Below are 14,795 nucleotides of genomic sequence, written 5' to 3'. Positions count from 1 at the left end.
ACACTTGCCTGCAGCTCATTTCCCAATTACCTCCAGTATTTATACCAGTCACCTTCCCTGTTGTTCTCTGCCAGATCGTTGTTTGTGCTTAGCATGCTTCGAATCCCGCCTGTTTGAACATTTGTGACCTCTTGGATTCCGACCTGTACCTGCCTACTGGTTTTTAAGCTTCTGCCTGTTTCCTTTGGCCCTCTGCCTGATTTCCTCGAAGGTTTGGATTTGACCCTGGAATTGTCTGTACCTTGCAAACAAGTTAGTAAAGACATTGTGATTACTCTACCCTCGTCTCTGTCTGCTATTCTGCGTGTGGGTATCTTTTGATCTTCCAACTCATGGATTTGTTTCTCAAACTAGTCTTCCCAGACCATATTATATCACCTCACCAGTAGCTGGAGTAACACTTTGTTGAGGACTTGTATGTGCTTGCAGATGACAATACTGTGCCAATGATGGTTATGTACATAGGGGCCACTGTGTGAAGGACAGACAAGTAGGGCCAAAGCATCTCCATAGCACCTTCTAGAAATGTATGCAAGAAAAACCCAACAGAAAGTGCTATGTGTTTGGGGATGGCAGAGAGGTTGTTGATATCAGTGGTGTGTCATTCACAGCTCAATTTATTATCCAGGATGAGTTCAAGGTATTTGAGGCACTCCGTCATCTCAACAGTTTCATTATTGGTGCAGGTGGAGTTGTGGGCTGCACTGTGTGTGCTGGGATTCTTAATGAACAGTTGTTTTGTCTTTGTTACATTCAGTTGCAGGTAATTGTTCATGCACCATTTTGAAGTGGGAGATGGAGTCTTGATAGCCTAAAACAGAGTCATAGTCATTAAGGAGTGCAGGTGTAGTCGTGCCATTGGACTATTTGAAGTATGTGTCGACAGGTGAAGAGCTGATTCAGTTATTGGTGTAAAGGGTAAACAGAAAAGGCTCAGGACACAACCTTGTGGGGCTCCGGTGTCGGTGATGGTGGTTGAGGATGTTACGTTTCCAACGGATCAGGCAAGGGTACATTATGTGATCGGGTTACTGCAAGGAAAAGCTTTAGCTTGGGCCGAAGCCGTAAATACCAGTTCTGATATCTCCACGCTGAATTATGATGAGCTTACCAACAGACTTCGGAGTGTGTTTGACCATCCTGATCACTCCGGAAGCGCGAACAAACGCCTGTATAACATCTGTCAGGACCCCCGTGGCAGAATACTCTGTTGAATTCCGCACACTGGCTGCAGATGCGGGATAGAGTGACCCGTTGCTCAGATGCGCTTTTTTGAATGGCCTCGGAGAACAATTAAAAGATGAGATTGCCACTCGCGATGAGCCTCCCGACTTGGACTCTCTTATTTCTCTGGCCATAAAGATTGATAACCGGCTTTGGGAGCGTCACCGTGAGAGGGCAGGACGCTCGCCGCTTCTGTGTTTTCCTCCAGTGCGGTGCGCTAATCCGCATTCATCCTCCGGAGAAGCATCCAACTCTTCTTCCCTCGCCACAGCCCTGGAGGAGCCCATGCAACTTGTGCGCATGCGCCTCTCTCCGATGGAGCGGACCCGGAGAATGCTAAGAGGGGAACGTCTTTACTGCGGACAGCTCGGACATTACATTGCTGTCTGCCCAGTACGGCCAAAAGATCAGATTAAGCTAAAGATAATTTCTTCACCTCAGACTCCTATAGTTCTAGGACACCCCTGGTTGGCAAAACATAATCCACACATTGATTGGTCCAGAAATAAGATCATTAGCTGGAGTAATTATTGTCTCTCCACCCGCCTGTAATCTGTGCTGCCTCCAGCAGAGGGCGCCACCAGTACACCCAACCCTGATTCCCCCTGATTTATCTTCTATTCCCTATGTATAACATGACCTGGCAGAGGTTTTTCATAAGGATCTGGCCCAATCACTACCGGCCCACCGGCCCGATGACTGCTCCATTGACCTCCTTCCAGGTGCCCAGTTCTCACAGTTAAGAACAAATACCCCTTACCTCTGATTTCTGCTGCATTCAAACCACTTCACAAGGCCACAGTGTTTTCCAAGCTGGATCTCCGCAATGCATATCATCTGATCAGAATCAAGGAGGGAGATGAATGGAAAACTGCCTTCAACACCCCTTTGGGCCACTTTGAATATCTGGTAATGCCTTTTGGTCTCACTAATGCTCCTGCAGTCTTGCAGTCCCTAGTGAATGATGTCTTAAGAGATTTTTTGAACCGTTTCGTGTGCCTGGATGACATCCTCATTTTTTCTGAAAAAATGTCTGACCACATTTCCCATGTCCAACAGGTGCTGCAGAGGCTGTTGGAAAACAGACCATATGTCGAGGCGGAGAAATGTGAGTTTCATGTGGAATCAGTGAGTTTTCTGGGATATATAGTGGTGAGGGGACAGCTGAAGGCAGATCCAGATAAAATCTGAGCTGTAGCAGAGTGGCCACCAAAACAGCTTCAGAGATTTCTGGGTTTTGCTAACTTTTACAGGCGCTTCATCCGCAACTATCGCAAAGTGGCAGCCCCCCTAACCAAACGTTGTTTGGACTGACCATAAAAATTTAGCCGACTGGATGTCGGCTAAACGACTCAATCCCAGACAGGCTCGCTGGGCTCTGTTGTTTTCCTTGCCACTGTCGCCAAAGGTCTTGCTCATGGTGGGAACTGTTGGGTCTGTCGGTCTAGACCTGCTCTATTTGTAAAGTGTCATGAGATGACTTTTTGTTGTGATTTGGCGCTATACAAATAAAACTGAACTGAATTGAATTTATTGGCTCGAGTCCCCTAACACTCTCTTGTACCTCATCTTCCCTCTCCACCCTGCTGTACGCCTCCCTACCTATCCAAATCAAACATTATACAGACAACCCTGTAGTTCTTACCACTTTAAAATCTGGCAGCAATTTAGCCACCATTTTAAGTTCTTAACTGCATCAACCTTGCCTCCAATATGTAATAATCATTCATCCCCCCCTTCATCTTTAGATTCATTTTTCTCCCAGTGGAACAGTAAAGGTATTAAGACTTTTCAAGACTTGTATACAGAAGGGGTGTTCGCAGATTTTTCTTATATGTCATCCACATTTGGACTACTGCTTTCTTTAATACTACATCAAAGAGCACCAGTTTCCAAAATTAATAACTCCCTCATGTCATTTGAAGATAGTGGTACAATTAAAACAAACAGGTAATTGCATTCACGTCTCTCATAGCCAGATGAATCGTACCATTACATGGAACTCTGCCAAGAGTGCTTCTACATCCCAATGGCTTAAAGATGTTATGTTCTTTCTCAAACTTGAGAAAATAAAATATACTCTGAGAGGTTCAAGGGAAAAAAAAATTCATATATGGCAGCCCTTTATGACCCATGTTAATGTGTTGCACCGCTTGCCCTCCGATTAATCCCAGTATGTACCTGCCCAGCTATCCATGTTTGTTTGTTAGTTTCTCCATATTTATTTATTTTCCTGTTGACTCTGTATTTCTCTTAGGTGTGTGATCACACCCCAGCCACAGTTGCGTAAAGGTGTGTGTGTGTGTGTGTGTGTGTGCGGGATAGGGTTGGTTGGGGGTTGGGTGGGGTTCGTGACATGTGGGAGTTAGTCATTTCATTCTCTGCTTTTGATTTACATCTTTTTTCCTTTTCTATTTTATTTGATTCTTTTTCATTTATTTTTTAAATTATTTTTGTATCCATTTATTCAATTATTATTTTGCACTGTTGTTTTTGTACCTTAAATTGTACCTTAAATCATGGGCGGCATGGTGGCGCAGTGGTTAGCACTGTCGCACGGGAGGTGAAGCTGGTTAGAGCGGGTTGGGGGTTCGATCCCCGGCTGCCCCCGTCATGTCGAAGTGTCCTTGAGCAAGACACTGAACCCTAAGTTGCTCCCGATGGAGACCAGCACCTTGCATGGCAGCTCGGTCGCCATTGGTGTGTGAATGTGTGAGTGAATGGGTGAATGAGACTTAGCTGTAAAGCGCTTTGGGAACCGTGAAGGTTGAAAAGCGCTATATAAGTGAGATCATTTATCATTTATTTGTACCTATATATATATATATATATTATAACTTTTGTCATTAATGTTACTGTTATTTACTTTTATTGTGTTTTTGTAGAAATCGCTGTGATGTTGGGAAAACTGCAATATATACTATAAATACTGAGATGCCCCCTTTTTCATTTTTGTTGAAATAAAAAAGAATTATCAGAATTATCAGAAAGCAAGTCCTGCTGCTGAAAAGCTTTCTATCCCTTAATCTTCGATTGATATGGTGGGTGATCCAGGGTTTGGAATTTGGATATTTCCTGAAGGTCTAAAGTTGCTATCAAAAATTTCCCAGTCTATGCAGGCAAATGAACCCTGTAATTGTGTAATGGCGTCCTCCGACCACTGGCTAACGCTGTAGGTCTGGGGCTTGTGATGTTTCAGAACCTGTCTGTAATGCAGAAATAGGAAGATAACATTGTGATCTGCAAAGCCGAGTGGCGGGAGACGTATGCGTCAGTAATACTTCCATGAGTCCAGAATGTTTCCCCTTCTTGTCAGACATATTGTCCACGTATTGTTGAAATGTAGGCAGAACACTGTCGAGTCTGCAGCTGTTAAAAGTCACCAACCATAAACACTGAGAGAGAAAAACACATACAACCATCATATAATGCAACTGATGAGAACCAAATAATTATTTTGTTATAACTTGTCATAATTATTCTTTTGCCCTAAATATGCAATGAGTTATAATCTTTACATAAAATTGACAATGAGTAGAACAACGCGTGAGTTTTCTCATATACAGTTTATAAACTGTATACAGAGAGAGAAGAGAGGGCTTTCACTTCAGTTTTTGGGATTTTGAATTCAGTGAAAATGTTCGTATATCAGATCTTGTTTTAGTCAGTCCACAGTCTCTCTACAGTATGTTGGCCTCACAGGAGCCAGGCTGCAGTATCTGAAGAGTGACAATGACTTTCATGGCTTTTCTAAACCAGGGGTAAAAGAGTGCATAGATCAAAGGGTTTAGACAAGAGTTAAAATAGAACAGATACATTGCAAAGAATTCAAATGAAGGATTGAGCATACTGTCAGCAGCAAGAGTGACACAATAATATGGGCAGAAACATATTAGAAACACAAGTACAAGAACACCAAGAGTCCTGGCTGCTTTCAGCTCAGATTTCCTTGTTGGATTTACTGAATGCTGAAGTGTAGCAGCTGTGATGTGAGAGCGCATGGCACGAGCCTGAGACACAGCCACAACAAATACTCTCATGTACAGAACAATGATGATAGTAACTGGAACAATAAAGGTCAAAACAAGGTCAAAAGCTCCTGTAATGTAGTCAACGACAAGCACACATTCTCCGAGGCAGGAAATATGTCTGTCGGATTGACTCAGGTAATCCTTCGAAAAGGAAATGCTGTACAAAACAGAACAGAACCAACACAGACAAACAGAGAGTTCAATTCTTCTCACAGTGATTCTGGTGGGGTAATGCAGAGGGTCACAAATAGCCACATAGCGGTCGGCTGATATGAGCATCATGTCTCCTATTGAGACACAGGTTATGGTGTATGCTATTACACTAGAGAAAGAACACATGAGGTCACCAGCAACCCAGCAGGATGTTTTTAGGTGGATGACGCCCGGCATCAGCACGAGGCCCACGAGAAAGTCTGACACAGCCAGAGAGAGGAGGAGGATGTTGGTGGGGGTGTGGAGCTGCCTCGAGGGAAGAGAAAAGAGTCGATAACCCAACAAGTCTTCATATCTAAATGACAAAATGTTGTGTCATTTCAGTGCCTTCAAAAACAATCAAGGAAAAAGGTTTTCTTTGCTGATCTGCCGCAGCAACAGGCCTTTTTCACAGCAGACATTTTGACCTGTCATAGTAGGAAAAGAACAGGTGTTACAGTACTAACATTACTGTTGTCATTATTCAAGTGTCCCAGTAAAACATAACAGCGAGACATCACCAGCATGCACAATACCAGGACCCTGAAACTGAAGCACCTAAATGGAATTCAGCCATCATTCATTTTATGTTTTACACCTTTGTTTTTCCGACTGTGACATGTCAAAATATCTTCTGTGGTTCCATTGTTAAGGTCTGGTTCATCTTAGGCAATAAGACTTTACAGTCGAACAGTTAACAGTTAAGAAAAGCCACAGAGTGTCAGAAACCATCTGACACTGTATGTTTTATACTTACAGTTGACATACCACTCGATTTCTCACTCAGTACATCACAGTCATATATAAACCTAAGCCACTATACACACTGAATATACTGCATACTGACATGTATACATGCATATACTGTACATATCCACATACATCATGTATATAAAGCACCCTGTTACATTAATCATTCAATATTTGTACCAGCATGATCACACCCTGCACCATTATACTATCTAGCTCAATTCTTCTTGGATCTCAGTGTTCATAGTTGTAAAACTTAAACTGTGGGTTCTGCTGAGACATGAAACTTTACCTGAAGTGGGAGACTGAGATGATGACAAGCAGGTTGAGAGCTACAGTGAGCACACAGATAAAGGGCAGCATAATCTTCAGGAGCACAGCTTCAGACCAGGGAAGTGTCGGCTTCTTGCAGGAGATGTTGAGGAGTTGTGGAAAACAGAACTCCGCTCCGTCCTGGGTCTCCATCATGAGAGAGAGGAGGAGGAGGAGAAGCTGCAGCTCTGGCAGCTTTCTGCCCAGAACTCTCTATCATACAGCTGCTTTATCTCTTTCTACCATCGTCTCCATCCCTCCCCTCCTCTCTCACTGTCTCTGTTGGACACTGATGTCCTTCCTCCCTCGCTCTACACATCCCACCATCATCTTCATCACTTGTTCTGCCACCCTTTTTCTCTCTCTCTCTCTCTCTCCTACACTTTCTGTTATTCTACACATCTTTTCTTAATCATTGTACATATCCCCCCTTAAGTGTTCTGCCTTTCTGTCCATCTTCCTTCCTGCTTCTACTTATAACTATAATGTAAATACTAACTGCACTTACACTACACTGATCACCTTTGAGTTTCGGAAGGGCCCACGTACCGAGTAGCAAACTTCCTGGACTCTACCCCGAGAGGAAGCGTCCCACTCGGCCACCCAGACTGAGCGAAGAAAGGCCTGGACTTATGGAGACGTTTGCCTCTCTCTCTTGTTTAGGGAAGAGCAGTGGTTGGTAGACCAGGGAGCACTGGAAATGTGATAGACCAGTGGCAGAGATGCGGAGTGTGTTGTGTGTATACTCAACCCAAAGCAGTTGTTTTGACTAAGAGGAAGGGTTGTTGGAGGAGATGCACTGCAGGACCGTCTCCATGTCCTGATTCATGGGACTCAGGGACTTCAGACCATCATCTACATAGAAGTCGCACATCACAAAGTTCTCAATATCAGGGTCGACGTTGAACTGGCTGACCTGGACAGACTGGTGTAGGCCATGAATAGCCACTGCAGGTGAGGGGCTATTACCAGACATGGACCCTCATGCGATAATCCACAATGTCTTTGGAGAGATCACTGTCTTGAAACCAAAGAAAACGTAGGAAGTCCCTGTCATCTTCCGTTACCAAAAAACAATAGAACAAATGTTCTATAGTCCACCGTAAGGCCTGTAACGCCCAGTTAACAGCGCATTGTTGAGCGATACATACCACAGTATTGGCACTAGAATCTAACACCACTTGGATTTTTGGTTTGGGTTGGCAAGTACCATCATTCTTTTTCCTCACTGAGAAGAGGGGCTAACTCAGCATGGGCATTTTTAAACATCTTGTCCATGAAGCTGAGGAAGTGGCCTTTTATTTCACGCTTCCTCTCAAAGTTGCGATGAGACAGTTCAGTGCTTGGGGCCTGTTGTTGGGAAGCCGTTGATGTGGACACTTAAAGGGTAATGGTGCTACCCAACTGTTGCTTGAATCTTTCCATAATCCTTCATCCATCATTTTCAAGAAGGAGGCATCCTGCATCGAAGGAGCCACCTGGTTGTCATCTTTGGGCCACTTAGACACATTGCATCCCAAGTGGTCACTATCACAGGTTGATTCCTCCTTGACACGGAACATGTTCTAGCTCAGTGGTGTTTGTGTAAAAGGTGCTGATTGTCAGTGGTTTGTGGACTTTACCTAGACATACATGCCTACAATGGTCCACCCCAGATTTAACTTCTGAGCATAGGGCAGGATGTGTGAGCCATTCACCTGTTTACGGACTTTATGAACTCTGATAATGTCCCAACCCAAGAGAAGCATAAGTGGGGCTTGTGGGTCATTGTCTGGGATGAGGTGTGCCGCTGACTTTAGGTGTGCATGTTGAAGAGCCGCATTGGGGGTGGGGGGCTACGAGGCTGGGTGAAGGGATGCCGACAATGCCATCCAGACATTCCACTTCATAGCCACTGACGCTTCTTCCTGCCAGTACCTTTACTCCAGCAAATGTCTTCAACGTGAAAGGAGCACTTGGACTCTGAACACTTGACAAACTAGTGACCTGTTGCTCTGCTCGTCCAGAGTCACATACAGTTTCACTGCTTTGTTTCTGTGGCCAACTGGATATACTTTTTTCAAGAGATATTTTAGAGCAGGATTTGTCTGTAAGATTTGTGCCTCATACTTTTTTGCATTTGGTGGTAACATGAGATTGAGGTGAGGTTTCCTCCTCCTCCTCGACATGCTCTTGAGCAAGGTCCACCTGCCATGTCCAGGGTGTGGGTCTGGGACGAAGCCCTGTGTGGTGTCTTTCACTTTTAAGAACATTGAACTTTAATTTTACAGTTCCTCGAGATATGTGATGATGAAGAATAGCATTTTAAACACACATTGTTTTCTTTTAAAACATCTTGTTTTCAATGGGCTTTTCTCGGAATGCAAAACATTTACGTAGAGGGCGCAGTTTTCTATGAATGGGACACAGTTTATTCAAACTCAAGTTACAACATGTATTCCGCCTGAATGCTCTCCCCAGGAACGTAGTTTCTGACTGGGGACCTCAATTCACTTCTTGTTTCTAGAGTGAGTTTCACAGACTCCTAGGTCCCACCATCAGGCTGTCCTCAGTGTTCCACCCACAGTCCATTGGCCAGACGTACTGCATGAATCAGGAGATGGAGACGGCCCTCCAGTGCATCTCATCCAACAACCAGTCCTTGTGGTCAATACAACTGCTATGGGTTGAGTATGCGTACAACACACTGCCACTGGTCTGTCACTTTGCCAGTGAACCCACAGCGACAAACCACTGCTCCTTCCCAATCAAGAAAGTGGCCAACGCCTTCCCCCGTCCAAGGCCTTTGTTCACTGACTGTGGCTGGCGAAGTGAGACCCTTCCTCTCGGGGTAGAGTCCGGGAAGTTAGCTCCCTGTTTCATGGGCCCTTTCTCAAACTCAAAGGTGATCAACCCAGCTTCGGTTCACCTCCAACTGCCTCGGTCCATTCGGATCCATTCCACCATCATTGTTTCCAGGTTAAGCCTGTGAGGGAGTGCCAGTTATCTTCCAGTGTAAATACCAATTGAAAGTGGACAACATTAGTGCTATGGGATTACGCCATTCAGTGTAAAGTCTGTGTACATACTAACAGCAGCAAAGTAGCAATGTGTGCATGGACTTAGCACAGAGTTTATGTGCCCGGAATCAGAATGGGATCTAATCGATTTACCCAGGCTTAGGGCCTCTATCCACAGAGCGTTTTTCTCTGGCAGAAAAGCGCTACTAGGGAGGTGGGATGAAGGCTTGTGCTGTGAAAGTAAAAACGCTGCATGTCGGTTTTGCTTCTATGACAACAATATCTAAACGCTATGTTAAGGGGTTTACTACACAGCTAACAACGTGTAGGGTGATAAAAGCTTCAGAAGAACAACATCAGTGGAGTCTGGAAGGGCCTTAGACCCATCTCTGGTAATAGGGAACCCAGCTCCCAGCCTGTGGGGGAGTGGGTGAATGATCTGAACATCTTCTTCAACAGATTTGATCAGGCATCTGCCCACCCCGCGGCCCAGTCCACTCTGCTGCAACCCCCATTGTCTACACCCCCAGCATACAGCCCCCCTGCTCCAATCTGTCCCTCACAACAAACCAGGTGAGGAATGAACTCAGGAGGATCAAGGCGTGGAAGGCTGCGGGTCCCGGCGGTGTCAGCTCAAGGCTCCTCCAGTCCTGTGTAGTCCAGCTGAGCCTGAGGCTGGAAAGAGTACCACAGCTGTGGAAAACATCCCGCGTGGTACCAGTGCCAAAGACCAGACCCAGCTCCCCAAGGACTTCAGCAGCTACAGGCTACAGTTGTTTTTTACTTTTAGTAGCTTTTTTTTATAACAGTCTTTATTGTTCTTATTTATTATATCTTGATTTTCTACTTATGTCTCTATTGCACTCTCCTGTACGCTGCTGGAACAAAGCAAATTTCCCCACTGAGGGATCAATAAAGGATTATCTGATCTTATCTTATCTTATTACTGAAAACATATTTCACAGGTCATGTGAAGCTGACACTGAGCATAGTTTCCCTTCACTTCTCTTTTTATGCACATTTTCAATTTACACATAAAACATACACATTTTGGATTTCTGAATTCACACACTGAACAACATGATCAAATTAATGAGCAGATCTTCTGTATCTGCAGTAGCTGTTGAATGTAGAGAGGATGTTATTCTCTACCCTTGTTTCCTCATTTGTCCTACGTCGATACTGCTTTTTTAAAAACTGATTTAAGCAGTGTTTAGACAGACAACAATACTGCATTGGAAAAACATTTATTTTAGTGAGGCCACTCCGCACAGCAGGGGTGCCAACAAAGTGGGCTCCAGGGGAAAGCGCACATTTGTGGTGGACTATGCTGTAATGTGACCGCAGTATTTAGACTGTTTATCTGGCAATGCTCAAGTAAAAAAAAGGAGGGAATGGTGCTCCGACCACTGGCTGACACTGTAGGTCTGGGGCTTGTGACGTTTCAGAACCTGTCTGTAATGCAGAAATAGGAAGATAACATTGTGATCTGCAAAGCCGAGTGGCGGGAGACGTATGCGTCAGTGATATTTCCATGAGTCCAAGATGTTTCCCCTTCTTGTCAGACATATTGTCCACGTATTGTTGAAATGAAGGCAGAACACTGTCGAGTCTGTCACCAACCATGAACACTGGGACCTCTGATATCTACCCTGCATATTGTTATCACTGTTAGCTCGGCCTCCCCGAGGAGGGCGGATATCTCTCTCTGTATTGGCTCTGAGGTTTTCTTCCATCTAACTATTAATTTGCTTTTACTTTCTTATAAAATGAAAAAAGCAACAGAGAGAAAATCACATACAATTCTCATATACAGTTTATAAACTGTATACAGAGAGAGAAGAGAGGGCTTTCACTTCAGTTTTGGGGATTTTGAATTCAGTGAAAATGTTCGTATATCAGTTTTAGTCAGTCCACAGTCAATCTACAGTATGTTGGACTCACAGGAGCCAGGCTGCAGTATCTGAAGAGTGACAATGACTTTCATTGCTTTTCTAAACCAGGGGTAAAACAGTGCATAGATCAAAGGGTTTAGAAAAGAGTTAAAATAGAACAGAAAGGTCACAAATAATCCAGATGGAGTATTGAGCATACTGTCAGCAGCAAGAGTGACACAATAATATGGGCAGAAACATATTAGAAACACAAGTACAAGAACACCAAGAGTCCTGGCTGCTTTCAGCTCAGATTTCCTTGTTGGATTTACTGAACGCTGAAGTGTAGCACCTGTGATGTGAGAGCGCATGGCACGAGCCTGAGACACAGCCACAACAAATACTCTCATGTACAGAAAAATGATGATAGTAACTGGAACAATAAAGGTTAACACAAGGTCAAAAGCTCCTGTAATGTAGTCAACGACAACCACACATTCTCCGTAGCAGGAAATATGACTGTCTGGTTGACTCAGGTCATCCTTTGAAAGGAGAATGCCGTACAAAAAAGACCAGAACCAACACAGACAAACAGAGAGTTCAGTTCTTCTCACAGTGATTCTGGTGGGGTAATGCAGAGCGTCACAAATAGCCACATAGCGGTCGGCTGATATGAGCATCATGTCTCCTATTGAGGCACAGGTTATGGTGTATGCTATTACACTAGAGAAAGAACACATGAGGTCACCAGCAACCCAGCAGGATGTTTTTAGGTGGATCACGCCCGGGATCAGCACGAGGCCCACAAGAAAGTCTGACACAGCCAGAGAGAGGAGGAGGATGTTGGTGGGGGTGTGGAGCTGCCTCGAGGGAAAGAGAAAAGAGTCGATAATCCAACAAGTCCTCATATCTAAATGACAAAATGTTGTTTCATTTCAGTGCCTTCAAAAATAATCAAGGAAAAAGGTTTTCTTTGCTGATCTGCCGCAGCAACAGACCTTTTTCACAGCAGATATTTTGACCTGTCATAGTAGGAAAAGAACAGGTGTTACAGTACTAACATTACTGTTGTCATTATTCCCAGTAAAACATAACAGCGAGACATCACCAGCATGCACAATACCAGGACCCTGAAACTGAAGCACCTAAATGGAATTCAGCCATCATTCATTTTATGTTTTACACCTTTGTTTTTCCGACTGTGACATGTCAAAATATCTTCTGTGGTTCCATTGTTAAGGTCTGGCTCATCTTAGGCAATAAGACTTTACAGTCGAACAGTTAACAGTTAAGAAAAGCCACAGAGTGTCAGAAACCATCTGACACTGTATGTTTTATACTTACAGTTGACATACCACTCGATTTCTAACTCAGTACATCACAGTCATATATAAACCTAAGCCACTATACACACTGAATATACTGCATACTGCCATGTATACATGCATATACTGTACATATCCACATACATCATGTATATAAAGCACCCTGTTACATTAATCATTCAATATTTCTTCCAGCATGATCACACCCTGCACCATTATACTATCTAGCTCAATTCTTCTTGGATCTCAGTGTTCATAGTTGTAAAACTTAAACTGTGGGTTCTGCTGAGACATGAAACTTTACCTGAAGTGGGAGACTGAGATGATGACAAGCAGGTTGAGAGCTACAGTGAGCACAGAGATGGACGGCAGCAGAATATTCAGGAGCACAGCTTCAGACCAGGGAAGTGTCGGCTTCTTGCAGGAGATGTTGAGGAGTTGTGGAAAACAGAACTCCGCTCCGTCCTGGGTCTCCATCATGAGAGAGAGGAGGAGGAGGAGGAGGAGGAGGAGAAGCTGCAGCTCTGGCAGCTTTCTGCCCAGAACTCTCTGTCATACAGCTGCTTTATCTCTTTCTACCATCGTCTCTATCCCTCCCCTTCTCTCTCACTGTCTCTGTTGGACACTGATGTCCTTCCTCCCTCGCTCTACACATCCCACCATCATCTTCATCACTTGTTCTGCCACCCTTTTTCTCTCTCTCTCTCTCTCTCTCTCTCATACACTTTCTGTTATTCTACACATTTTTTCTTAATCATTGTACATATCCCCCCTTAAGTTTTCTGCCTTTCTGTCCATCTTCCTTCCTGCTTGTACTTATAACTATAATGTAAATACTAACTGCACTTACACTACACTGATCACCTTTGAGTTTGGGAAGGGCCCACGTACCGGGTAGCAAACTTCCTGGACTCTACCCCGAGAGGAAGCGTCCCACTCTGCCACCCAGACTGAGCGAACCAAGGCCTGGACGCGTGGAGACGTTTGCCTCTCTCTCTTGTTTAGGGAAGAGCAGTGGTTGGTAGACCAGGGAGCACTGGAAATGTGATAGACCAGTGGCAGAGATGCGGAGTGTTTTGTGTGTATATTCAACCCAAAGCAGTTGTTTTGACTAAGAGGAAGGGTTGTTGGAGGAGATGCACTGCAGGACCATCTCCATGTCCTGATTCATGGGACTCAGGGACTTCAGACCATCATCTACATAGAAGTCGCACATCACAAAGTTCTTAATATCAGGGTCGACGTTGAACTGGCTGACCTGGACAGACTGGTGTAGGCCATGAATAGCCACTGCAGGTGAGGGGCTATTACCAGACGTGGACCCTCATGCGATAATCCACAATGTCTTTTGTAGAGATCACTGTCTTGAAACCAAAGACAACGTAGGAAGTCCCTGTCATCTTCCGTTACCAAAAAACAATAGAACAAATGTTCTATAGTCCTCCGTATGGCCTGTAACGCCCAGTTAACAGCGCATTGTTGAGCGATACATACCACAGTATTGGCACTAGAATCTAACACCACTTGGATTTTTGGTTTGGGTTGGCAAGTACCATCATTCTTTTTCCTCACTGAGAAGAGGGGCTAACTCAGCATGGGCATTTTTAAACATCTTGTCCATGAAGCTGAGGAAGTGGCCTTTTATTTCACGCTTCCTCTCAAAGTTGCGATGAGACAGTTCAGTGCTTGGGGCCTGTTGTTGGGAAGCCGTTGATGTGGACACTTAAAGGGTAATGGTGCTACCCAACTGTTGCTTGAATCTTTCCATAATCCTTCATCCATCATTTTCAAGAAGGAGGCATCCTGCATCGAAGGAGCCACCTGGTTGTCATCTTTGGGCCACTTAGACACATTGCATCCCAAGTGGTCACTATCACAGGTTGATTCCTCCTTGACACGGAACATGTTCTAGCTCAGTGGTGTTTGTGTAAAAGGTGCTGATTGTCAGTGGTTTGTGGACTTTACCTAGACATACATGCCTACAATGGTCCACCCCAGATTTAACTTCTGAGCATAGGGCAGGATGTGTGAGCCATTCACCTGTTTACGGACTATATGAACTCTGATAATGTCCCAACCCAAGAGAAG

At 44.4% G+C, this 14,795-nt stretch overlaps 2 protein-coding genes across 2 annotated transcripts; both read right to left on the bottom strand.

The window, feature by feature from the left end:
• Positions 1 to 4,904: 4,904 nt before the first annotated feature.
• On the bottom strand, positions 4,905 to 6,662 carry LOC139292706 (trace amine-associated receptor 13c-like). The gene is made up of 2 exons (XM_070915071.1): positions 6,490 to 6,662; positions 4,905 to 5,718 (listed from the first exon to the last, which is right to left on the bottom strand). Exons 1-2 carry the CDS (start codon positions 6,660 to 6,662, stop codon positions 4,905 to 4,907), a joined length of 987 nt encoding a protein of 328 aa, XP_070771172.1.
• Positions 6,663 to 11,432: 4,770 nt separating this feature from the next.
• On the bottom strand, positions 11,433 to 13,187 carry LOC139292832 (trace amine-associated receptor 13c-like). The gene is made up of 2 exons (XM_070915225.1): positions 13,012 to 13,187; positions 11,433 to 12,246 (listed from the first exon to the last, which is right to left on the bottom strand). Exons 1-2 carry the CDS (start codon positions 13,185 to 13,187, stop codon positions 11,433 to 11,435), a joined length of 990 nt encoding a protein of 329 aa, XP_070771326.1.
• Positions 13,188 to 14,795: the final 1,608 nt, after the last annotated feature.

Source organism: Enoplosus armatus, chromosome 11 (genome assembly GCF_043641665.1).
Source record: "Enoplosus armatus isolate fEnoArm2 chromosome 11, fEnoArm2.hap1, whole genome shotgun sequence".
In the NCBI taxonomy this organism is placed as follows: Eukaryota; Metazoa; Chordata; class Actinopteri; order Centrarchiformes; family Enoplosidae; genus Enoplosus; species Enoplosus armatus.
The sequence above is the reverse complement of the archived record's forward strand: the minus strand, read 5'-3'. Positions and strand labels throughout refer to the sequence as shown.